At 44.4% G+C, this 27,122-nt stretch overlaps 1 protein-coding gene across 1 annotated transcript; it reads right to left on the bottom strand.

Annotated features, from left to right (window-relative positions):
- Positions 1–125: 125 nt before the first annotated feature.
- On the bottom strand, positions 126–27,122 carry fbxo38 (F-box protein 38). The gene is made up of 21 exons (XM_083980155.1): positions 27,032–27,122; positions 25,175–25,398; positions 23,170–23,303; positions 22,211–22,374; positions 21,500–21,665; positions 20,321–20,596; positions 18,809–18,902; positions 18,416–18,546; positions 16,458–16,628; positions 16,222–16,364; positions 14,838–15,024; positions 13,066–13,275; positions 11,844–11,999; positions 10,162–10,866; positions 8,159–8,259; positions 6,782–6,884; positions 6,133–6,299; positions 5,854–5,999; positions 4,278–4,381; positions 3,148–3,261; positions 126–1,816 (listed from the first exon to the last, which is right to left on the bottom strand). The coding sequence occupies exons 2-21, from the start codon at positions 25,306–25,308 to the stop codon at positions 1,638–1,640; spliced, it is 3,585 nt and encodes a 1,194-aa protein (XP_083836281.1). The 5' UTR covers positions 25,309–25,398; positions 27,032–27,122; the 3' UTR covers positions 126–1,637.

The following is a 27,122-nucleotide window of genomic DNA, read 5'->3' as shown; positions in this document are numbered from 1 at the left end:
CTATGCTGTATATGAAAAACATTATCCATCGTTTGTGACCACCTTCTAAATCAGAATCTAATAAATTCAGAAATAAGAGCAAGACAGAAGTTGTTTCTTGTTATTTTATTTCTCAGTATGTGAAATAGTCTTGTTCTTTCTTTATAAACATATAAACACCATGGAAGCAGAGCATCATCCATGACACCTGTACAGTCATCAGTACACAGACAGGTGAACTCATTGTATCAAGTCCAACCTGCACACTGAATATTCTAATCACCTGATAGTGAACATTCACTGTCCATCTTCTCCAGCTGTGAGGAACCTGAACCTCAGCTGTGTCGGAGCCATCCACATCCCTGACCATTCACATCCTCTATCAGACGACCAGCTCTCTGGTCTCTGCAAGACACCAGAGGGAAAAAAAACAAAAGAACTAATCCAGCCCCCGTGGGCTCGTAAACCTCAAAAAAGGCTTCGCTTCATGTTCAAGCTTCTTTTAGGCAACAGAGCTGACCCAGAAATGTGTCAGAGACAGGACACCACACACAGTCCAAAACTGATTTCTCTCCGAGGTAAAAAAAAAAAAAAAGAAAAAGAAAAAAAAAGGCTCTGAATACTTATCCTCAAAATTCAGTATTCACATCGGTTCTCACCTGGTCCTGGTTTAAACTTGTCATGGGTCAAAAATAAAGCTGAAGCAACATGACCAAAATAAAGCTGCATCATCAGCAGGACCAGCAAACGGCTCCAGCTGATGATGTAGAAAACAGAGCAGCTAAGTGAAGCTCCAGATCTGTTCATTCTATCTGTGCTGGGTTAGACTAGCTCCCTCTCTGCTGCTGCTGAGTCAGTGGTATCTGCAGCTGATTCACAAGGCAGAGCCAAGTAGGTCACAACATATTTGCATAGCTGTGTGAGACTGTGACCTGTATGACGGAGCAGATCTGATCCATCGCTCTTACAAAGTCTAGCTTCCGCATCTCTATCTGATGGGCCAGACATGTTCAACACCCATCTCTTTTTTTTTTTAGTGCTGAGGTAAATCCACGACCCAGATCCACCAACGCTTCAGCATGTCGAGATAAAAAAGAAAAAAAGAAAAAGAAAAAGCAACTTAAAACTGAAATAAAAAGCATAGTTTGTTTGACATTTGTGTCTAAGGCCATTTCAGAGGTAGGAAGCCTGTGGTAGTGGAAAGATGAGAGATCAGCACAGAGAGGGTTCTCACTGCCAGTGTGATGAACATGAGCTGTCAGAACGGGACTGCTTTCATTCACTCACTCAACACTGACCAGTTACCACCTTCCGTGCTGTACTCTCCCACCCAGCTTTTATTAGAGACGTGCTGCTGTGCTGCCGGGACGCTCAGAATTGCCTCAAGAAAAATCAGTATCACATGAGTCATGAAACTCATCCAAATCTCAGTCTGTCCTGCTCCTCTCTGGAAGAGGTTTCAACCTGAGGCTGAGGTTTAGGAGCTCCCTCCTCTGGAGTTATTCCCTCTCCGTGAAGCTTAGCCCAGTCTCTGAGTTCTCATGTGCATGGCAGTGTGTGAGGACAGACGGACCGCGGCCTCTCCGTCTTCTTCTTCTAGCGGTGCTGCAGCGAGACGCTCGGGGCCGGGGGGTGGACAGGAAAAGCTTTGTGCCGTCTTAGATGTAGTCGTCGTCCACAGGTTCGCCTGGCGTGTCACAGTGATGAAGGAAGAGGACCACCACCCTCTGGAACACTCCCCGTTTGCTCTGGCGACGCTCCGAGATCTCCTCCCCGATGGTCTCCATGCAGATGTCGGCCGACAGCTGGCCTTTCCGCCTCGGGGCGTAGATGGTGGCTGACACACAACACGACACGTTTGGTTAGAGGCAAAAGCATTCAGACAGGTGGGTGGAACTTAGGCCTGTAACGATACACGTGTCAAAATCGAAACCGCGACATTCTAAGGCCTAGTCCACACGAACACGGGTATTTTTTGAAACCGAACTTTTATGGACCCCGGTTAAAAAAAAATTTGCGTCCACACCACCGGTGTGATAAAAAATTGCTCCGTCCACATGAGACTGCAAATCCGTCTCAAACAATGTCATGTGCATTCCAAAGCAGTAGGTGGTGATATCACTCCTAACAGGAAAGCAGCTGTAACTTGTACAAAGACAGTGGAGGCTCAAACCGATAATATCCATCCATGGCTCAAACTGACCGGCACCGAGAGTCCGCGCTATACTAATACACCCTGCCCGTAATCTCTTGTTTATGACAGATACGAAAATACACAAATTGTAACGATAATCCATCGATCCACTGATTGATTCTGAAAGGCTTCATTGAAAACAAATGTACAGGACGGGAGGAAGCAAAACAGTGGGGAAGTGACCGCAATTTACAACTTGATAAAAGCCTATTTTCACCATATCAACATTATGTTTACATATGGTGACCACGCGATTTGTCATGTCTCTGCTCCGTGACGACCGCTGGTGAGCGCTGTGGGACGGGGCCGGGACTCAAAGCAGCGCCCGCTAAATGTTGAAAACAGCGGTGGTACGTGCTTCCAAACCAGAAACGTTTAAAGTCGGTCTTGACGAGGGAAAAAAAGTAGGGACCAGACCTGCCGTGCCGTGTAAAAAACAACAACACCACAACAACAACAACACAAACTGACAGCGATCGCGTGTCACGACTTCCTGTATCTGGCCCTTTCAATTAAAAGCCCCATAGCCTTTCATATACAGTCCAGTCATATTGATTTTGACTTAATTTTGACAAAACACGGCTCCAAATGTTTTTTTTTCCTGCGACCAATCGACCAATGAGATTTGGGTCGGCTAAATTGCATTGTATTGTAATTGCTTAACTATTGTAGGCTAAAGCGCATTGAGTTTGCCCTGTGCATGTACTTAATAAATAAAATTGAATTGAATAATGTTTTGGTCGACTATTTGGGGGCAGCCCTAGTTATAATAGTTAATGTTAGGCTATATATTGTTGTTATAATAAATAATCCAGTTTTTGCTATCAAAATCTCTTTTTTTTTTTAACCTTAATAAAATTCAAATTGAATCAAATCGTGAATCGAACCGTGGGTCAGAAATCGAGATACAAATCGAATCGTGACTTTGGTGTATCGTTACAGGCCTAGTGGAACTGCACCGTGACTTGACTCACTGCTTTCATCGTCCTCAAAGTCGTAGCGGGCGTAGCTGTTGGGGTCGGCTGCTCTCAGCGTCCTCAGCCAGGGGAAGTCTGTGATCATGCTGTAGGGGGCGCCGTCCACCACGCCTGAACACAACACCACAAGCTGCTGCTTAGACTCTTCCTGTCAGTCCACTTCAACTGGATTCAACTCAACTCAAAAAATAGTTGCACAAACATTCTTAACTACTTCCTTTCTTCACTTCAGCATTTAAAGGGATAGTTCAGCATTTTGGCAACCTGGCCAATCACCATAATCCCCATCGTTTTAGGAGTAGGTTCATTAGCTTTAGTTGTTGGTGCGAGCTGTTTTTAGATCGGCGGGGCAGAGATGTGAGCTGCTCAGCTAAGGCAACAGAGGCAAACAGTACTTTCGTCTTTCCCTCATCAAACTCATCAAATACACAATCCAACAACTCCAAAGCGCTCTGGTGGACAAGTTGTGACCTGCACATTCACCACACTATGAGATAATAACGTAACATTACGAGACAGAGTTGTTTTCGAGGCAAATGCAGCCGGAACGACATTCCAGACACGGCTGCTGGGCGGAGTGTTTTCAAAAACGCATTTCCAAGTATTTGCTTCATGTGTCGTAATGTTACATAATTATACGTTATTATTTCATAGCATGGCGAATGTGCAGGTCACAACTTGTCAACAGAGTGTTTGTTGTTGGATTGTGTATTTAGTTTGATGAGGGAAAGACGAAAGTTAGCTGAGCAGCTCGTGTCTCTGCCCCGCTGATCTAAAAACAGCTTGCACTGACAATTAAAGGTAATGAACCTCCTGCTAAGATTATAGGGATTATGGTGAAATTTGACAAAATCGACTTAGCAACTGTAGCGTTAAGGTTTTCTCTGTATAACTTCAAGTCAGTTAAACCACTGGACAGAAGACCATAGTGGTTGTACCAAAGTAAGGGAAAAAAAGTCTATGGTCATAAAAAACAAACTACACATCCCAGAGGAGCTCTTTACAGTTGAGTGCAGGAGGAAGAGGAGCAGGAAGTGAAGCTGACAGCACCACAGGCCTACTGGGACATCACAACACACAACCAGGTCAGCTAGAGGCTACAGAGCACAACATGTGTGGTTGGTTACCCTCCAGTGTATAGATGTCTCTGCCCCAGGGGTAACTGGGATACTTCTTCACATCCTCCTCTGTCCTGGTGGCCTCAGGAAAGAACTCATACTTGATTAACTCTCTGAGAGAGAGGGAGACAGAGAGAGAGACAGAGTGTGAGAGAAATGACATCATATCTTCATATACATACATATGAATAGTTTGTACAAATGTGTGTGTGTTTACACACAGAGGCAAAGTTGAGCTGTTACAGTTTTTTCCCCCAGTTCTCCCACATTTAACAATTCACCATGACATGAAGATGATCAACACTAAACTGAACTTTGTAGGCAGACTGATGAATCCAGCTGTTTCTCAGCCTGAGCCTGTGGGGAGGGTGGACAACAGTGTTTCCCATACATTCATTTATTCGTGGCGGCCCACCACGAATAAATTATGTCTGCCACGAATAGATTTTTCTGCTTTTGGCTCAACCAATGCAATATTGTTCCGTTCATTCATCTCTGCAATTGTCGTTCACACACACACACAGACGAGTGCACATGCATGACAGTAGTGCGCGGTAAAAGGTCTGAACGTCCCAAACGCAGATGGTCCATCTCCCGCCACAGTCTCCGTGCAAACCTGTGGGAAACACTGGATATGTCATGTCTCTCACAATACAGCTGGCTTCAGTGGGTGTCTCAAGTTTGGGAGTGGGGGGCTGATGAGCCACTGAGCTGCTTTTTCTTCTCATCTGCCGTGCTGCTCTAGACTCTGCGGCCAGCATGTTGGGATGTTCTCTGTCTCGCGTCATCAGAAAACGACGTTTATTCTGCTGCACCTCATGGTCCCCTGAAACTAGGAGGCTCTGCTGGGGCTTCTGGACCGGGTGGGATTCTCTACATTTGTAAAACAAAACAGTGTTTCCCAGTCTTCATGGAAATAGTCTGTTTTTAGCCTCTACCATAGTGATAACTGAAATGATTACTGTCAGGTATTGTCCCTCCTCTATTAAATATGAATCACAGGACACATCTGTTCTGATGATACACGTCAGTGGTCCTGAAATGTGTGTTTCTCTTCTATACAACACATTCTACATCTGGGGACAGAGCTCCATGGGAAACAGTAGGAGAGGAACAGCTGGACAGGGGAGGGAAGCAGGTCCATGGAGCTGATTGGTCGATTCTTATCACATGACATGCAGTTCGCTTGCTGCCTCCCAAAAAGTTGAGATTTTGGACATGAGGAAATGCATGAAAAACAGTCACGACGCACCGTCTGCCTCCACTACGGCTTCACTTTGGTTGTGAACACACATGACGCACGTCTACATGTTACATCTGAACGGCCCCATGCATGCACACACACACACACACACGTCTCAACCAAGGCGGCGCCAAAGGCAGGAAACATCCTGGATATAAGGTGCAGGTTTGCCAAGTGACCAATCAAGTCAGATTTATGTATGATTCATTTATCCTTTGGCGAGCTACTGGGAGAGGGACTGAGAGCTGCTGGTAGCTAGCGAGAGACGTGTTGGAGATCCCTGGTTTAATGGTGTTCATGTGGAACAGAGACAGAGGCAACTGTTGTGTGAATGCTACTCACTGGCTGATGTTGGCGATGGTGTCCATCCAGCTGCGGATGCGAACCTTGTTGCGAATGTTTGGGGGGTTGCTGAACTCATGCACTATGGCGATGTGGTAGGGATACGGCCCCTGGAAGAGCTGACGCTCCAGCGCCACCGAGTCAATCTGACAACAAGTGAAGACATGGAGTGTCCAGACAGGGAGCAGAGGGTGGAGACCAGAGACAAGTAGGACCATTAATGTCATGAGAGCACAAGGAAACACTTGCTTCACATGATGGTCATCACTGGTTACCAACCTGATGCATGGGGCGCATGTAGATGATACGGTTCCTCTCTGGAGGCATTCTCAAAATCTGATCCAGGACCTGCTCCATATCCAACTTCTTGCACTGAGCATAGTCGAACCTGTTCACTATGGGGGCACTCTCCACTTTCAGCTGCTTTAGCACACGACACCTGGTGGCTGCAGAGAGAAAGAGAGAGTGAGGGACAGGACTGTTGGACTGCACTGCAGCAGCTGCTCAGAGGTTGCTAGGATATGGTTCTTGTCCATGGGTGGACTGAATTTAATTTTTTAATTGGAGTTGTTGGGTTGTGTATTTGATGAGTTTGATGAGGGAAACCAAAAAATCCCATGAGCCTCCATAGGGTAGCATAGCTCTGAGCAGCTCACAGCTCTGCTCCACCGTTCTAAAAATAGCTTGCACCGACAATTAAAGGTAACAAACCTACTGCTATGACTGTAGCGATCATGGCAATGGGCCAATTTGCCAAAATGTTGAACTATCCCTTTAATTGTGGAGAAATGATAATCAGACACTAAATAACACCTATTACCGGGGGTATGGAAGTCAGACTGTAAGGCTCCTCTATATTATGTATATGATGCAGAACGTTTCCAGAAAAACATGAATGGAGTCATCAGATATCAAGTCAGTGTGTTACCATGAATGAACATCATCTTGGGGCAGTCTTTGAGGACCAGGTCGGTGATTCCACAGTTGGTCAGAGTGATCCCCACCAGGTTTTTACTCTTCAGAGACAAGATCTGCAAAAGCATCACAGGATGTCATCAGAACCTGTATACTGGACTTGGACTGAACCGGACCCTACAGAAATACTGTGGCTCTGACTGAGCTGTGTTCTGACACATGTCCAGCAAAACCACAGGTAACAGACTGTAGTCAACTATTGTATCAGTGCTTCCCAAACCACCAGATGACGTCCTCAGATGTCTTGTTTTGTCCCCAAACCAAAGAGAGACTCAGTTTATTGTCACAAAGGGGCAGTCATATCTTGTCCAGTGTGAATCAAAACAACACGACTGATAAAACAGGAAACGTAAATCATCAGAATACCACAAATGCAACAAGTGATCCCATAAAAATGTAGCAGATTTCAGACACTCAGAAACCACAGGTTGAGGTGGGTGGGGCATAGGGGGCGGTGACTGTGACATCACAAAGTCACAGAAGTCCTGACGGCTGGTTTTAAGGCTCAGTTTCTGAATACAGGCTGTGTGCATTTGTCTGTGGACTGAGGGTTTGGTATCTTCACAGTATTAAAGGGATAGTTCACCCAAAATTGAAATTTCACTCATTATCTACTCACCCTCATGTCGACTAAGAGCTGTGAGAATTTTCAGAGTCCTCCGTGCCTTCTCCGAGTTACGGGGGGGTCCGCGCAGCAGTATTTGTCCATATAATGGTTGTGAATGGATACCAACTTTCTTCGTCCAAAAAGACACACCAAAAAACATCCAAATACCTCCATAGTGCTCGTCTGTAATGTCCCTCTTGTATTGAAGCCCCGGCATGAGAAATTGTTCCGCCGGTCAGTGCAAATCACGCGAGATTTGCACCGACACAGGAAGAGCAGTGAACCGAGACACTGGGAGCTTCCGCTACAAACAAACTTATTAAATTTTTTTCGGAACAATTTCTCATGTTGGGGCTTCAATACAAGAGGGACATTACAGACGAGCACTATGGAGGTATTTGGATGTTTTTTGGTGTGTCTTTTTGGACGAAGAAAGTTGGTATCCATTGACAACCATTATATGGACAAATACTGCTGCACGGACCCCCCTGTAACTCAGAGAAGGCACAGAGGACTGTGAAAATTCTCACAGCTCTTAGTTGACATGAGGGTGAGTAGATAATGAGTGAAATTTGAATTTTAGGTGAACTATCCCTTTAATATAGAACCTTATAAAGCAGCTTTATAATTATAAAAAAATAATCTGCATTTTCACAGAGCTTTAAAACTGTAACATTACATTAAAAAATGTCTACAGACAGGAGTGTGTGTGTGTGTGTGTACCTGTACGTGGTCGTCCTCGGTGACTGGGTCTGAGGTGCTGGTTGATTTGTCAGACATTCGTTTCCTCTTCACGGCTACTCGCGGTCTGACTCTTGATAGATCTACACAACACACACAGCAGACGTATCAAACAACAACAGGAGGTCACACAATCAACACACTTTAGTGGAAATCACCTTCCTGTATCAGCTATTGAAGGAAACTGGACATTTTCTCTCTTCCAGATGTGTTCTTTCAACAGTTATTATTATTTTGAACATGATTGTTTCTATGTTTATTCCTCTCTCACCCCCCGAAGTCTCATTTAAAGGTGTGCAGTCCCTGGCTCTTTAACTTATCGATGAAATAATCTCTTACATGCTTAGAAACTGTGACAAATTTATCATAGAACGACGCAAAAACATGGTGTTTCTGTTTTTAAACCACACTGCGGGAGAGAAAACCCTCATGCTTGCAGTCCAATCCTGGAAACACTCATCAACTCAAAGTCTCTACTTTCTCACTCACCACTTCTTTGGAAAGGAAATCCTGAAAAGGGTGTGAAAGTCAAACAGAGCTCTGGCAGCTGATGTCACAATGTGATAAATAATTTGATAAATCATTTTCCAGGACATTTGACTTTTTTTCTTATTTTCCATGACTGGAAAATTGGTCAACCATTTTCCAGGTTTTCCAGGACGTGTGGGAATTTGACATGTGGACTTTATACAGAATCACTGGCAGCAAACTGAACCTCTGCACACAACTCTCCAACACACATCAACACTCGATACAGACTCAGGCCGTTGCATGTTAGGCTGTCTTTACACTGCAGGCCTTGATGCCCAATTCCGATTTGTTGCCTATATCCGATTTTTTTGACTGTCAGAAGTGACCCATATCTGATATCTGCATTTACACCTGCTGTGCCTGCATGAAACAACCCGCTGGAAATAAACTAGTGATTTTTTCTTTTTTAATAGGCTACAGGAGATTGTCACGTTATGATTCCATAATATTTTTAAATGAAGGTGAGTCTGGTGTTCAGAGTTTATATCCAACACGACGTCACTTACAAAGTGAACGTTACAAAATAACGTTAGTGAAGTGGCTACGTGAGATGAGCAGCTGACAGTAACAGTAATGTTGTGCCATCGTTCGATCCTCCGTCGCTTACGTAGTGAGGACGGGACAAAGCCTCTTGGACACATTTGTGTACATTGTTTGTTTTTCCTCTCTTGATTTCTTATCGGCTCGATTCAGTTTTTGCCGGTAGGAAAACGTGAAATCTGGTGTTTATCTCGCACGCTCTCTTTTTTCACACTCCCTCGCTTGCCCTCGTATCGATCCGCATAGAAATGAATGTTACTGTAGGTCTATATGAAAACAAGAACTAGTGAGGGGGAAAAAACAGACGCGCGGACACCACAAAAATGAAACACTGTAACGTCTGTGACAGTGACCACAGCTGGCCACAGTAGACCAGGTCAGCCCCACGTGTCAATCACAGGCTACAGAGGTTAAAATGGTAAATGCACTTATATAGCGCTTTTCTAGTCACTTGGACCACTCAAAGTGCTTTACAATGTAATGATTGCACCTTTCACACACATTCATACAGCACTGTTCGCAGACAGGCTTTGGAAACTAATCATTCACACACATTCATACATCCGATGATACATCGGAGGTTCAGCGAGACGCGTGAGCACGTGAATTAATATTATCATTGATGACGTATGACATGCATTGCCAGGAAAGATCCGATCTGTCTGTTTAGACTGCAGACGCATTGGCAGATATCCGATTTGTATCTGATTTATTTCCACATATAACGGGGCCTGAATCTGATCTGACAATATCTGATTCAATGTGCATTTGTCCCGTTTACACATTCATGTTACAGATCCGATCTGAGCCACTTGAGAGGAAAAAATCGGAGTTGGGCCACTTGAACCATGCAGTGTGAAGACAGCCTTAGTGGACACACTGGATGCATTTAGTGTTTGCAGCATGGGCCTCACCTGTGTCAGGTACCAGGGACACAGCAGACATACGGGTGCGAGATCGGGTCAGCGGCCGTCTGGGAACAAAGTCTTGGTCTCTGACCGGACCGTGCTGTGGCCCTGATCCAGTAGCGGGCCCAGGTTGTCTCTCTCTGTGAGCGGCCTGCTGTACTGGTCTCCTGGGAACGGGGTTCACAGCAGCGCCTCTGGGCTCCAGACCGTCCACGCCTGCAGGACCGGAGCTGAGCATCCCCACGGCCCCCCCTGTGGAAGCGTCCCCGCTCTGTGCTCCGGAGGGGCCCTCTGTGCCGTCGTTAGTCCTGCCGGTTCCGGTGGCTCTGTCTGTGGTTGTGGCGGTCCTGCGGGCGGTGCCGGCCACCACCCTCCCACACCCGCCTTCCGGCCTGGATGCCACCGCCCCGGTTCCAGTTCTCAGCACAGAGCCGGTTGCCGGCCTCACTCCGGTCCTCACTGCCGCCCCAGAACTCCCAGCGCCCTGAGCAGGCCCAGCGTCGGGGGCCGTCTCCCCCCCCTCAGTAGTAATCCCTTTACTGCTAGTCCTTCTGCTGCTCTCCCCGGCAGCCTTCATGTCGGCCTTGATCTGCTCGCTGGTCACCTGGCAGCTCTTCTCACAGCTGCTGTCTGACACCTGCAGCTTGGTCTGCTCCACAGACACAGTGACCGGCCCGTTGTTGCTCCGCCGCAGAGGAGTCTTCCCCTTACCTAGAAGCACACACACACACACACACACACACACACACACACACACACACACACACACAGGTCATTGCTTGTACAGAAAGAACTTCACAAAGTAAACTGCACATACAGACACCTGAGAGAAAACATCAAAACAAAGTTATGGTGCAAATGTAGTGTGGCTAAAACCACACTGAGGGAAGAACTGTGTATGCGTAGCATGAGAACAAAACATCACATTTGTGTGAGATGGAGGAGGCTGAACAGTCCTCCATTATGTTTTAAATCCTGATTTGATCATGACCTCTTCTTCTGCAGTGGTTTTAAGGCACTGATTTTCTTAAAGGGATAGTTCAGCTTTTTTGGAGTGGGGTTGTATGAGCTACAAATGCCCATTAAATACACTAGATGCAGTAGAAAGGTCTCTGCTATCCACCACTGAGAAACACAGATGCATCACGCTGCACTGAGCCACAGGCAGTACTGTTTTTTTTTCAAGCTTGTTTTGTAGCGGAAGCTTCTCTTCCCAGTTCGTCCAAATTTGACGAACCGGGAAGAGGAGCTTCGAGAAGCTTCCACTACAAAACAAGCTTGAAATATAGACTTATTTAATTTTTTTTCGGGACAATTTCACATTTCAGGGCTTCAATACAAGACGGACATTACATACGAGCAGCATGGAGGTATTTGGATGTTTTTTGGTGTGTCTTTTTGTTACGAAGACAGTTGGTATCCATTTGCAACCGTTATATGGAGATGCACTGCTACGCCGAGACCCCCTGTAACTAAGAGAAGCCACGGAGGACTCTGAAACTTCTGGTGAGGGTGAGTAGATAATGAGTGAAATTTCAATTTTGGGTGAACTATCCCTTTAATGGGCATTCGTAGCTCATACAACCCCATTTCAAAAAAGCTGAACTATCCCTTTAAGCTGCGTTGCATTTGATTGGACCCCTGGCTGCCGTGGTGAGTGCTGTGTTTGTTGTGTATTGTGCCGACACCTTCTGTGCAGGAAGCTGGCTCCTGTGAGCAGGAAGCTGGCATGAGCCTCGACACAAGACCCTCCTCTTCCTCGCTGTCTGAGTCTGAGATGACCAGCGGGGGCTTGGAAACAACAGCATTAGCTGGTCGGCACTGCTGGACTAGACCGCTGGGCCCTGGAGGTACAGAGACGAGACAGCATCAGAGATGAACCGCGTGCTTTAACCTCTGCTGATGGTGAAAGACGAGCAGCTTCAGATACCTCCAAGTAAGGAATCGATTAAATACAATTTTGACAGAGGACCAGAGAAGTGACATCCTGAAGGTTTTTGTTTCAATTTATAAGTCTGGGTGTGGAAAGAAATTAATATGTAGATTATACAAAAGTCTCCAAGACGCCTCAAATTCCAACAGCCTGCATATTAAATGTAGATGGGAAAGGGAGGGAAATTTGGTCATATCTGGGGATGAATGGGAAAACATTTGTACATTACAATGGAAAACCACATCTTCACATAACTGGTGAGAGTTTGGATGGAAAAACATAGTGAGATTTTTTATAACACCTGCTCAGAAGAGACACCAGGGTAGTGGAACAAATTGTTGGAGGATGTGTGGTTCAGATGTAGCCAACCATTATCATTTATTTTGGGATTGTCCGAAACTTTCATCTTTTTGGCATGACATTCTTGATTGTCTGGAGTATATGTTTCAAATGACTATACAATTTGATGTCAGCTCAATGTATTTTTGTACCACGGCATTACATATCCAATCAATAGCGGACAAATATTTAATAGATATTATTGATTGGAGCAAAGAAAGCTATAACAAGGAAATGGCTACAACCCAACGCACCAACACTGAAGACTGGCAAGGGACTGTTCACCAAATCTACATCATGGAGAGACTGTCATTCGCTCTAAAACTGCATTCGGAGAAATTTAAGAGTTGGTGGTCCAAGTGGATCAGATATATAAGATCACGGAGACCTGAACTGCTTTAAGTACCTCTATTACATGGCTTGAAGTACCAGTCTATTAATCTTGATGGAAAAATGAGTAAATGTGACTTCTTTTGTTCAAATGTTCTTATTTAAAACATTGTAAAATGAAAGGGGGAGTAATAGCTTGGAGAATATGTTTGTTTTTGTTTTGCTCTGTATGAGTGTAATGGTGCTGAAATGACTTTGTATGTTTCTCCCTGATAAAAAAAAAAAAAAGAAAGACGAGCAGCTCCAACCTGCTTGCTCCTCATCAGGAGGTTGTGGTGCTCCGGCTGGACGACTGGCTCCAGGAGCCCTGTTAGCTTCCTCCGCCCTCGCCCCGCCTTCGGCTCCTTTAAGCTCTATCCGGGGCTCAGCCTCCGTGTTCTCTTCCTCCAAGTTCACCTCCTCCTCTTCCTCCTCCTCTTCTTCATCATCATCATCCAACCCATTCACTTCAACTGGAGCTGTGACAAAAACAAAACAAAAAAAAACCTCTTGACCTCTTTTCACCGACTGCTGACATATCACACAATGACGCTGTGGTGATAACATTCAGTTTGAGCAGCCATAACAAAATGTTCATAACAGTGGCTAGTTGAATAGGTTACAGTGGAAACAGTTTAGAGATTCAGCATCAACATTTTTCAAAATGTGACTGTTAAAGTCAGAATGACGTCACGTAAAACTGACACATTCCAATGTAGCTGTCCCGCTGAATCTGAATAGGATACAGACAGAAATGGAATAAAAATAGAAATATAGTCTTTAGGTCTTTCAAGAGCTGCATATGGAGATGCACCTGAACATTTTCCAGACATTTCTTCTCAAAAATGAAAATAAAATAATTAATAATGAATAGAAATCCAACATTCCAGCCCTATGTAAAGTTTATGCAGAGTGATGGCACAACCAGTGTGAGCAGACACGTGCAGGTAAGTGACACTAGCCAGGCTCATGCATCACAGGCAGCGTCTGCCTTCACATGTTGCTCACTTTGTCTTCAGCTCTGTGGAGCCTCACCCTGTTTATAAAGCTTGTTGCTGACAGTATAATCAAAGATAAAAAAGGTGCAACTAAGAGAGCTAAAGTAACTACAGCCCATGATGTAATAAGCTGCTGTTGAAATGACTTGTATTCACACCTGTTTAGTGCGCACCCTGGTGCGCAATGAATGTTAAAATTATACATTGTTTCATTTTTCAGTGAGTGCGGTTGCTTTCACACCTGTTTTTTATCACTCGGGACCAAACTTGGAGATCGTCATGTCTCCATGACTACCGGTTGAAATCTGGAAGCGCTGATTGATAAAACTTTAATGATGGAGACTCCAGTAGGGTCGGTTGTAGCTCTGGTCATTTATTTCTATATTGTTTGCATGTATAACTATGTTCGGTACTTCCGGCTGGTTTCCGGTTGCGTTCACCCAGCTCGGTCCCGTTAGTTCCCGGTTAAACGTTAAACACGGGCGGACCTCCGCTGCTCGGTAATCAGCTGCTCCGCGGACCCGAGGGACAGACCCGCCGACCTGTCCGGTGTCTGAGCGACTCAGCGGACACGCAGCGACCGGCTGCCCCGCTGCTGCTGCTTCGTTTTTGGGGACCGGAGCACCGGGCAGTCTCCCCGCTGCGTTAACCCGTTGTCAACGACTACGGGAGCCCTTTTAGCTCAAACTTGTTGAGTTCGCCTGGCAGTTGGCTCGCACCAGAGTGCGGTTGCTTTCACACATCAACTAGTGCGCACCAGAGTTCGGCTGGAGCCGAACCGAGATGAGACCACCTCCTCAGGCCGCACTAGTTTTGGTGCATTAGAGTGCGATGTGCTTTCACACTGACCCAAACTGGACCAGATTTAGTGCGCACTAACACTGCAGGTGTGAATACACAGTAAAGATGCAGACAGAACTTGCCATTGTGCTGCTGCTGCTGCTGTTGTTGTTGCTGTGGTTGTTGTGGTGGTGGTGGCGGTGGCGGTGGCTGCTGCTGTGGTTGCGGTGGTTGTGGTGGTTGTGGTGGTTGTTGTGGTTGTGGTGGTGGCGGTGGTTGTGGTCTTTGGTTGTTGTTGACAGGTGGAGGAGCTGGGGGCAGGTTAGCCTCGTTGTTGTGGTGATGGTGGTTGTTGTTGTTGTCGTTGTCATTGTTGGAGTTCTGGTTGCTGACCAGTGCTGACGACACGCCGATACCAGTTCCTGCACTCAGGCCCACCCTGGCACAGCCCTAACACACACACACACACACACAGACAATATAACGTTAGTGTGTACTTGACACATCAGTGATTGACATGCTGACATTCAGTACGACATCACAACCCTGCTGCATGTGATGTTGTTCATATTAGTGACAGTTAGAGTAATAAGAAAATGATTTTATCTGTTGTTTATTTTGTCACACTAACATTAATAGTTACTGCTGAAACTTGACTGGACTTGGACTGTTAAGTAACACAACCTTACTCCAGGAGCCTCCTTCTCTGTTACCTCAGGTTTGTGCTTAAAGGTATATTTCAACATTTTGGCAAAGTTGCCTATTGCCATAATCCCTATAGTCATAGCAGTAGGTTTGTTACCTTTAATTGTCAGTGCATGTTGTTTGAGCAGCTTGCGTCTCTGCCCCGCAGATCTCCAGTGAACACAGTGAAGGTCATCAAATACACAATCCAACAACTCCAAAACGCTCTGGTGAACAAGTTGTGACCTGCACATTCACCACGCTATGAGATAATAACACAACGTTACCAGACAAAGTTGTTTTAGAGGCAGACACGGCTGCTGGGCGGAGTGATTTCAAAAGCCCAAGTAGTTCTGAGTATTTGCTTCATGTGTCGTAATGTTACATAATTATACATTATCATCTCATAGCGTGGTGAATGTGCAGGTCACAACTTGTCCACCAGAGTGTTGTGGAGTTGTTGGATTGTGTATTTGATGATTCTGATGAGGGACAGGGGACCTGTACCGTTCACCTTCATTGTGTTCACTGAGCAGCTCACGTCTCTGCTCCGCTGATCTCAAAACAACATGCACTGATAATTAAAGGTAATGAACCTACTGCAATGACTATTATGGCAATAGGCAAATTTGAAAAATTTTTGAACTATCCCTTTAAGATTCCAGGCTTCCTTCCTTCCCTTTATTCTATTCTGACAGCCATATATAATTACTAATTCTGTAAATACTTTTATCTTTGCAAAACTTGTTCAAAGCAAAGATAATGACCATGAATGCAATGCTGATTAATTTACAGTAGCAAATATATAAACTGTGTGAAACAACAAAATAAATACATTTAATATCTTAAATATCTGCACAACATCTCTCTTCACTCTTTTCCCTCAGTTTGTACATCTGTCTAGGTAATGAATGTAAAAAGGACATAGGGTATGACAGTGTATGTGTGTGTTATGCTGTATACCTTGGGTGGTTCTCTGAACATCTGGTCCAGACAGATAAACTCCAAACTGGGCAGTGACTCTATGAACTGAGAGAATGATTCCAGTTTGATAGCATGACATCTGACCAGAGTGAGGTCGACGAGGCGGCTCCATCTGGACTGATCTGAGGACAGACAGCGGCAGAGTCAACAAAGCGGTCAACTCTCTGATTCGAAAGCCCGACGGTGACGGTGACGGCGAGCGAGGAGCGTCTCACCTGTGATCCAGTGGTGAGGGTTGTGCAGGTGGGGGCAGTTGTAGATGAGCAGGTACTTGATGTTAGTGAACACCTCGTTCACCACCTTTATGCCGATGTCCGTGATGATGCCGGGGTTCTCGATGACGTCGGCCAGACCGTACTTCACCAGCTCCGAGTGACTCATCTTACCTGCATGGAACACACACACAGGACTTCACACATCCAAATCCACATGTACTGTAAAATTCGGTGTATAAGTCGCACTTTTGTTCCTTTTTTTTTCATCTAAAAAGTTGGGTGCGGCTTATACACCGGTGCAACCTATAGACCAAGGTAAATGTCAACCCCGTTTAAAACTGTTATTAACATGCGTTCTCAGTGATCAGACTGCAGTCAGATAGAGCTGGACCACTTGAAAGTAAGGCAACCAGGGTGCATTGAGGACGGATTGTGATCCGATGGGCCAAACCACCTCCCGGAGGCGGTCGGGCCATTGTGACCATATGTGTGTGTGAACACAGGTGTAAGCGGTAATGCGTCCTGTATCCGCATACGACCACGCGGGCAGAACGGCGTTTCCGATGACGGTAATTAACAAGACTCATTTGGGCCCGCCATAGTCAGACATAAAATAATATTATTGTTATGGGGTTTTTTTTTAAACCACCGTCTCTCATCTCTGTCAGTCAGCCCCTCCTCCTGCTGGACTTGGTCTCTCTCTCGAGCAGGCGCTCGCAGGCACACACACACACACACGTGCGCATGGAACATAAACGCTATGCACTATATCGCGCTAAATGTACAGTGTTTAATTACCCCGCGATCTCTTTTCTTTTTAAATATAAAATAACAAGAAAGAGCTACACCGTAGCACAGAAACATGTGGAACCTGTATAATGTTTTTATTACCAAATAGCAATAGAAAACCTTGTTTTCCCAGTTTGAGGTCCTCAAAAATAGACTGCGACTTATATACCAGTGCGACTTATATTCCGAATTTTACGGTATATATTTTTTGGCCTAAACCATCACATCCAGTCGGGCCCATTGAGAACTTTAGCTCCACTCAGCTCAGAGTCGACCCCCCATTAATATCGCAATATATAATGATCTTTATGTGCCCAGTTGAGGGCTGGGATTCTCCCCCTGGCATTAGAAGTAGGTCGGTTTAACTCAGTACCTGAGGAGGGAAGACTATGCACATTATGTAATCTAAATGTAATCGAGGATGAACTGCATTTTGTGTTTCACTGTCCGTTATATGATGAAGCCAGAACAGGCAGTTTTTGGTTCAGAAAATGCTAAATGTGAAGCCTGAGTTGTTTCGGGCTGATGATGAGGTAAAGTTGGAATGGTTCTTCAGAAAAGAAGTCTTTACTATAGCTACTTTCATAAAAAAGTGCCTGGACATTAAGAAAAAGTGAATTATTTATGTGAATTCCAAGTGGTTTTTGTTTTGTCTGTACTCTGATGATTTTGTTTGTCGTCTACAGTAAATATGAAATGTGTCTTGTAAGCCCTTATAGGCTGGGTGCCTTAATTGGTGCATGACACTTAAATACATTTAAATTCAAATAAATTCATATAATGCAGAAAAAACTAACAAAAAGAAAACAAAAAACACTTCTTACTTAGTGTCCTATTTACATATATTTACTATATGATAAGATAATATGTATAGTGATGGCCTGGCCATTAATATATATTTTGAGCTACTATGAATGGCTTTGTGAAGTGTCTTTCACAGCAGATTATTTTATGTTGATATTAGTGATATTATTGTTGTCTCCCCTAGAAAATACTCTTAAGAAAATGTCATGTTTGCGGTCCCCCCTCTAAGTTGTGATGAAATCTGCTTTGAGGCTAGTTGAGCAGCCAGCAGGAGAGTGGAGGACCGGCTACCTAATGAGTCAGGAAGTGAATGTGAGAGGGTCGAGTGAAGGAGTGACCCAGAGTGTGGTGATGCTAGCACTTACACTGCAGCAGGAACTCGTCCACGTATCCCAGGTGGAGGGTCTCAAACTGAGGAAACTCTAGTTCGGCCATCTTGAGAGCTGAGAAGACTCCGTCTTTAGTGAGCGAGGGCTGGATCCGCAGCTCATGTAGTCTGTCAACAGCCACAAGTCAAGTCATTAAAGATCTGTTCTGAAGCTACAAGATCCCTGCTCAATGCTGACTCTTATATTATCATATTAACCATTTACACAAAGGCTCCACATACACCATCATAACACCTGGACAGAACGATGGTGCGTCTCTCTGTCCACAGACATTTAACAGACAGAGAGCATCACTGACATCAGACTTCTGATGCTTCACTTCACTTCGTTACAGGCTGAACTGATGCTAATGGGATAAAGGAAGTGAACCTGCGTGCAGCGGTGATGATCAGGTAACCCAAATCCACCTCCAGAGCGTTCTTACAGGCTCCAAACACGATGGTGTGGAGGTTTCGAAATCCTCCTGGAAACACACAGACACACGGAGATGAAAATAATCTGACATCATCTAATACACTGACACAGACTGTGACTCTGAATACCAGCATAAAGAAGAGACATGGTCATAATTAGTGAACATTTAGGCAGTTCATTTATTGGTTTTTATACCTAAACATTGTCACAATTAAAAATGTGTGTTTGTAAATTCCTTCTTCCATTTTTTTCTTGTTAAATTGCAGTCTATAGAAAAGTGGCATGAAACAGACATGAATATTTCAAAGTAAAATCCCAGAGGATAGTGTGTCAAGGAAAGTGTAAAATGATGCCAGCACAGACCGACAGTTTGTTTATTATGTGTTTATTTCTCTGACAGAAGAAGTTAGATCTGGAATATCTATGAATGATTTTTTTTCTTTGATGCCTGGTGGATGTTGACACACATTTATGCCCTCAAGCCTAGAGATCAATGATGTGTAAAACAACTATCACATTATTCATGTATGTATGGTTATTTTGTTCTTAATCATTACATCAATAGCCTACAAGCTGCATAGAGATATGTACAGGTGCATCTCTACAGCAGACTATGATGGAAATCATGATAGTGGAGCTACTGAACCAGACTAAGAGACTATTAAAGGCTCAGGAAAGCTCTGCAAGTGTTAGGACTTAATTATCTGATTAGAGTGTGACACCATTAGGTTACAATAGTCAACTTTTTCACTATATTATAATTTTTGAGATAGTGAATTTGGGGTTTTCATTAAATGCAAGTCATAGTCATTACAATTAAAAGTAATAAAGACAAGAAATATTTCAGTCTGTGTGTAATGTATAATATATTTACTATTTAAATTGAACTACTGAAGTAAATTAACTTTTCCATGATATTCTAATTTATTGAGATGCACCTGTATCTGATAATGGTCAATATGTCTGTGGCAGATTGATTTGTCCAGCAGCAGTGATGACTGATGAATGTGTCAGAATAGGTTGTAGTGTTAACAGCTAGAATTGGTTAACATCCGCTCCACCCTGCAGCAGAAAATGAACTGATATGATGAAAGGGTGAACAGCTATCTGTTAACAGTGGTGGTGACTTTAAACAGCACTATCTGAGTGTATGTGTGTGTGTGTTCCAATAGAGTGAATGGATACAGTTTCTTTTATCAGACAACCAATGTTGTTGTATGTTGAACATGCATGGCAATAAAAGCATTCTATTCTATTTTCCTTTTTGATTATTGCTTAAAATAAAAAACTGCCTGCAGACACAGACTGAACCTGTAATGGAAGATGTAATTCAAATTGAGAGTCACAGCCACTGTCAGTATTAATCTGACTATAAACAGTATACAGGACATCCAACAAATATAATGGGACAGAAAAAGTCATTTTTCACCCACAGCCTCACACTACCATTCAGGCCACTCTCCTCACCTGATCTCCAGCTGTCCTCCACCACATGTTGGATCAAGCCTCCCAGAAAGGGAACTCTGACCAGCTCCAGCTGCTCCAGGTTCCTGGCTGAAGCCAGCCCGGTGACCAGGGGGACGTATTTGAGGGAGTTGGTCGGTCCTGCACAGTTCCTCATGACGAAGGTTCTCAGGCTCACGCACAGAAAGTCCTTGAAGGGCTGAGGTTTGGTGAGGCGGACCCACTTCAGGTATAGATGGCGCAGCATGGACACACAGGGGATCTCTGGGACATTCACACCTACAACACACAACCATCACGTGAAGTACGTTAGTGCACCAGACTAATGATGTGTACAACAACTCATACTATTAATGTGTGTTAGAGTGTGACATCATTAGGTTACAATAGTGAACTTTTTCACTATATTATAGTTGTTTGATTTACTGAATTTTAGTTTTCATTAAAGGGATAGTTCAACATTTTGACAAATTGGCCCATTTCCATAATCCCTATAGTCATAGCAGTAGGTTCGTTTCCTTTAATTGTTGGTTCACCACACTATGAGATACAATAATAACGAAAAGTTACGAGACAGAGTTGTTTTAGAGGTAAATACAGAGACTGCTTGATGAAAAACTGTCCCTGAAGGCAAAGCACATCAGCTGTCTTGCATGAATTTACCTCTAAAACAACTCTGTCTGGTAATGTTGTGTTATTATCTCATAGCGTGGTGAATGTGCAGGTCACAACTTGTCCACCAGAGTGTTGTGGAGTTGTTGGATTGTGTATTTGATGACTCCGATGAGGGAAACCAAGAAATCCCATTAGCCTCCGTAGTGTAGCTCTGAGCAGCTCGCCGCTCTGCTCCGCCGTTCTAAAAATAGCTTGCACCCACAATTAATGGTAACAAACCTACTGCTATGACTATAGCGATTATGGTAATGGACCATTTGCCAAAATGTTGAACTGTCCCTTTAAAAGTAAGCCATAATCATTACAATTAAAAGAAATAAAGACTATTTCACACTGAATATAAAATACTTCAGTGTGTAATGAATCTATATGATAAATGAGTTTCACTATTTGAACTGAACTACTATAATAAATGAACTTTTCCAGATGCAGACTTGCACCATGTGTTACCGGGGTGATGTGGACGCAGCAGCGTCAGGTATGGATTCGCTGTGAGATCCTACTCACCCACTAGATGCAGGGTCTGGATCTTTGCAGTTATAGGGATGGTCAGTTTGTTCTCAGCAGGAATGGGAAAAGCTCCGTTGCGGTTGCGGAACTTCCCCAGTATGTGAACCTGGGGCATGTAGTTCCATATGGCCTCCACCAGCTCCAGATGGGACGTCTCCACACCCTAACGTCAAGTAAAGACACGTATTTGACAACAGGAAGTCTTCATTTATGGTCCACTTACTGGCTTTCTTCCTTTTAGCTCCCCCAGGCTACAGCCACACCGCTATGTTTTCATTCTAACATCACATTTTCATCTCTGTCCAAACTAACACCTGAAAACACATAGAACATGTACGTTCATGTGAACTGAACAACAGCTGCTGGCAAAGAAAACATGGCCAGTAACACTTGTAATTCATTATCATGTAACCACTGTTAATGAAGGCTGATGACACCCAATTAGGGAGCAACTCTGTGGGTGTCGCTGTCACAGACGTAGCCTCGGTGGACAGAGTGTGCTCAGTTGCTATGACGATAACATCCCCATCAGCTGACAAAGGACACAACTAAACATACAGTTGAACACTAGTTTGTAGTAAAACAAATACTCCAGCTCATTTCACAGATTAAAACACTGTCAGCAAAAAGGGACGTGGGCCTGATATGAGTAGAATCCTGCTGGTGAGACCAGATCCATGTGATGTAGAACTCTCTCTGCATACTGACCAGGAGGTTGGGACAGGCCTGCAGCGCCTCCAGGACTCCAGGGATACTGAACGCCTCGTAGCCTCTGACTCGTCTCCTTTCCAGGTATCGAGGGTGGAGGCCGTAGAGCTGCTCCAAGTCTGGCATCTTCTTCAGCAGGAGGAGGAAGCTGCCGTCTGTGAAGCCTGAACCAGGAGACACACTGAGACATCAGACCCTCCTAACGCCGCCAGATACTGTACTGCATCATCAGCTGATAAGATATGAGTTTTTCCTCAGTGGATGTGAGGGTCTAAGGGCAGAGGATGTTGTTATGATGCTATGTGAAGCCCTTTGAGACAAACTGTTTGTAAAAACGGGCTATAGAAATAAAATTGCCTTGCCTTGCCTAAACCATTTATGCATGTACGGGGGTCTTCATTTCTTTAACCACACGCCCTCCTCGACTCCGCTTTCACATTCACTGAGCGGCTCAGAGGCTGCGAGCAGCTAGGGGATTTCATTGAAGGTGGTATAGTAGAATGCAAAAGGTCAACATTTCACCCAGGAGACAGATAACTTTGACCAAGCTATCAGATAAGATATTTACTATTTACACACTGTGGTGGTTTACAAAGGGGGGGCTACTAGGTATTACCTATGCAGGGGGCCCAAACCTTTGCCGAGGGCCCTTTTCCTTTTCTGTCATTTTGAAAATGTAAACGATGAAAATAGAAAAATATAGTTTCAAATGTAAAGGGAATGTGTCATCTGTAACTTTATGCCTTTAGAAGATCATTTCATCTTCCACTTGCTGAACTTTTCACAGTAACAGAACAGTAAGACATGTTACCCTGTGAATGAAACAGAAAGAGAACCAAACACCAAACATTAAGGATTAAAAAACAAACCCAAGCAGGACATGTTCTGTCTGACTAACTCTAGTCACATGTTCATCCGAGCTGGAACTAGGATCAGTCTGTAGACTTACAAACCTTTACCTGAAGGCATATACTCCCACCAGCGCCCGGCACACAGATCCACCACCTTGACCACGCGCAGGTACAGAGTCACAGCCTCCCGGAGCTTCCTGGACAGACTCTCCATACACATGATATCCTTCATGGGAAGGTACCTGCAAAACACCACAGTGTTCAAACTGTCAAAACCCTGTTGTCAAGGAGTCACAGTTATTTCTGTAAAACCACCAACAGTAGGGATGATGTGCATAGTGTGAGATGATTAACTGCACATTCAGGGAAATATTTTAAATGTGGGCGTCTAAGGAGTGTAAGGAAATAAAGCCACCTCCTCTTTAGGGTGAGACACTACTATAAACTAACAGATATGACCATGAAACTTCCCATGTTTATCACTTACATTAAGACAAATATTGTTTGTATTACAAGTTTTGTCAAATTTTAAATATGTAAATTAGGCAATATCTAACTAAATATGTGCTAATTTGGATTTCCAGAACAGAAATCTGAACAATGGATAAAGCTACTTTCAAAATTCTTGTTTTATTTTGTTGACATATATTAGAGTCAGAAGTTTTTACAGAGGGGATTTAGGATATCTCTTTTTATCACTCTGTAAATGAGAAAATACTGTCACCAGCCTGAAAAAATCTAATCTCTCCATGTTTTTAGGAATAAAATGTTGTATAAATCAGGCTGTGAATGTCATGATATAACAACAAACCCCTCAGTAAAAACCTTCAGAATAGAAAGTGATAAAACTGGAAGGTTTGGTCTCTGTAAGTGCTGCTGAAGTGGAGATTTTATAATTCAGACTCTGAGGAAAAACTCAGTTTGAGAAAACGGCCTTTAAAGACTTAAAAACTACGACTGATATGGAGGAAATGACCATTTTTGGAGTCTACATCATTGTTCAGGAGAGAGAGAGTTTACAATGATACCTGTGAATGATACCTTTAGGTCCAGAATACATGAATGACATGTTAGAGTATAAACCCAGTAGAGCTCTGAGATCTACTGACTACTGGTCTACTGGTCAGATAGTGGAGCTCAGAGTTCAGACCAGACATGGTGAAGCAGCTTTTAGCTGTTATGCTGCACACAACTGGAACAAACTACCAGCAGAACTGAGATCAGCCCCAACTGTGAGCACTTTTAAATCCAGGTTAAAAACATTTCTCTTTTCATGTGCTTATAGCTGAGAACTTAAAACTTTATCTATTTTCTTTTCTTTTACTTTTATTTGCTCTTGTTTTAACTCTGTTTTTAATGTTTTGTTTGTTTTTATTCTGTCTTATGCTTCTTTTTTTAAGGTTTTGTCTTTATGTAAAGCACATTGAGTTGCCTTGGTATGAAATGCGCTATATAAATAAAGATGCCTTGCCTTGCCTTACCTGACATGACCTGGGTCAGACAACAAGCACAGCACAGTATGTCACAGTAGCAGGTTAACTTTTGTTGAATTTAGGAGAAATCTACCGACGATAGAGACAAAATGAAGTGAAATAAAAACCTTAATGTGGATTTTCTACCATTTCTTTTTCCACTTTTCTGAAAGAAGAAAAATAATAGCCCCAAATCTCAAAACTGACCAGGCAGTGCATGAAAAAAACTATGTTTTTGCCTGTAGTGTCTCGCCTTAATTTGAAGCCCCATCCTGCTGAAATGACACGCTGTAAGATCATCAGATGTAGAGTTTATACAGTAGATGTCAGTGTAAATCATGTCACTTCCACAAGGGGGGGCTGTGATGTGCAGTTCATAACAACTTATTGTTACATTCAGGGTGGGACTCTTGTAAAACTCTAGCTGTATTAGAGCATCGTCCTAAATCAATAACAGGGTTGTGTTCAGTGTTTATACATTTTACATGGAGGATGAAGTACCTTGATTTATATCAGATTAAAAGGGAGAGTTCATCAGTGTGCTGACATGTTACATGACAACAGAAACACATGAAGCCTGTCTGAAGCAGTACTACCACTACAGGGGGGTGTAGCTAGCCCGTAGCCCAGTGTGTGTGTACCTGAATATATGACAGAGGACTTCATGGGACAGCTCGTTGATGTAGTCCTTGGGCTCGCTGGGACTCAGGACCGGCTCCCCTCCACCGCTGCCAACTACAGGTAGGAGTTTAGATGCCTTCCTCCTCGGACCCATCACTTCAATGTCGCTGCTCAGGCTCTTACACACACACACCTCCTCCCTCCTGCAGCCTGGAGGATCGATTCCTCAGCATGAACCTCAGTTCTACACACAGCACAGAGAGGGACAGGTTAGTAGCAGCAGGATAAAGGCAGCAGTTTCTCATTTGTCTGATCTGTCCTGACACCTTTGGCCCTGATCAAACCAGGTGTTGACCTGTGTCTTCACTAGTCTGATGTCAAGTGGTCAGCTGGAAGTTGGTCTGTAAATGATGACATGGTGGTTTATAATGAGACTGTGACGGGAGGACACGTCAGTGGAAAACCAGTAGTTGGTGGTGGTCCTTCCATGTGATCAGGACACTGTTGTGTTGCATCTTACTGGATGCTGCAGTTTGCACACAACACTGAAATTGTGGTTTTGTCTGATCGACAAAGCGATGACACAAAAACTGATTCACTGTTAGAAACAGTCAAATACAGACGGTGGCAGATGAAAAGACAAAATCAACAGAAGACATCTCAGTAAGTCTCTTCCTGCTTATTCGTCTCCCTCCCTGTGAGAATGACCACTCCAGTACAGGTCAAAAGGACAACGCTACACAATATGATGATGTCACAGCGATGATCTCACCTTGAGCAGTCACAACACACCTCAAGACAGAAAGCCTGTGTGAAAAGGGGTCTTAGTAAATATTCTCCTAGTAGTGACGGTCATTTAGCAGGAGCGTCGCTGTCTCTGACAAGAAGTTAGAGTCTGCTTCTTAAAGCAGACCGGTTGCTGCTGTGATCCACTATCATACAGCGATGGGACAGACTTGGGCTTAGCAACCTTCAGCAAACAGAGGACGGATGTTGTCCAGTTGGACCATCTACAGTAGGGTGCAAGCAGATTCAGACAGCTCCTCCTCCTCCTCCTCCTCATCATCATCATCATCAGTCACTCAGTCTGGAATCACATGAACAAACAGAGACACTGAGGAAGATGAAAACCCACAGGAGAACAGGGGCAGGTCCTCCAAGAGTCTGGGACAGACAGAGACCAGCTGACAGGAAGCAGACCAGCAGCTCACTGATGCTGCTCTTTATTCTTCACAGGTTTATGATGAGAGGATGTTACCTTTACTTTACAGCTCTGTCACAATGCTGTTAATACAGTAGTGGAAACACAGAGCACAGGTCAGGGAGGTTTCTAGAGCTACAATAACATGTCTGAGGATGAGTGAGTGGACACTGTGTCCTGTCCACACAGCAGGTGTGTCTCCACGTGTGTCCACAGCCACAGCAGCAGCAGCAGCAGCAGCAGCAGCAGGTCTGGAGCCTTCAGTCTGGGACCAGGACCCCGGGGGGACAGGTGAGGAGTGGGGGGGACAACAGGTCGGTGTGTACCGGCTGGTTAACGGAAACACTCCGTCACTGCAGCCACAGACAGACAGAGGAGACAGACAGCGCTGTTACGTCTGTTACGTCGACGGCCAGCGGCTCCACACCGGGGCACAGACCGGTTGACAGCTACACCGTCACTAACAACAGGACCACCGACATGGAAGCGGAGGAACACACCTGTCACACCGGCCACACGTCCCAATGCTACAAACTTTAGCCTGCTCTTTGTCAAAGCTAGCTCGGTTAGCATAGCCGCAGCTAACAGTGTACACAAAGACTAGCCCGCGCCGGTCAACACACCGAGCGGCCGTGGCCGGCCTTCAGCGGGGCCCTCGGCGCTGCCGCTAACCTACCGGTTTGTTTCTATGACAGCCGCTGTGATGTGGCTCTGCGTCCATCCTGCAGCTTTACTGCCAAACACGGAGCAGTCTTCATCACTTCTTC

This window comes from Trachurus trachurus, assembly GCF_905171665.1.
Source record: "Trachurus trachurus genome assembly, chromosome: 10".
NCBI classification, from domain to species: Eukaryota; Metazoa; Chordata; class Actinopteri; order Carangiformes; family Carangidae; genus Trachurus; species Trachurus trachurus.
The sequence above is the reverse complement of the archived record's forward strand: the minus strand, read 5'-3'. Positions and strand labels throughout refer to the sequence as shown.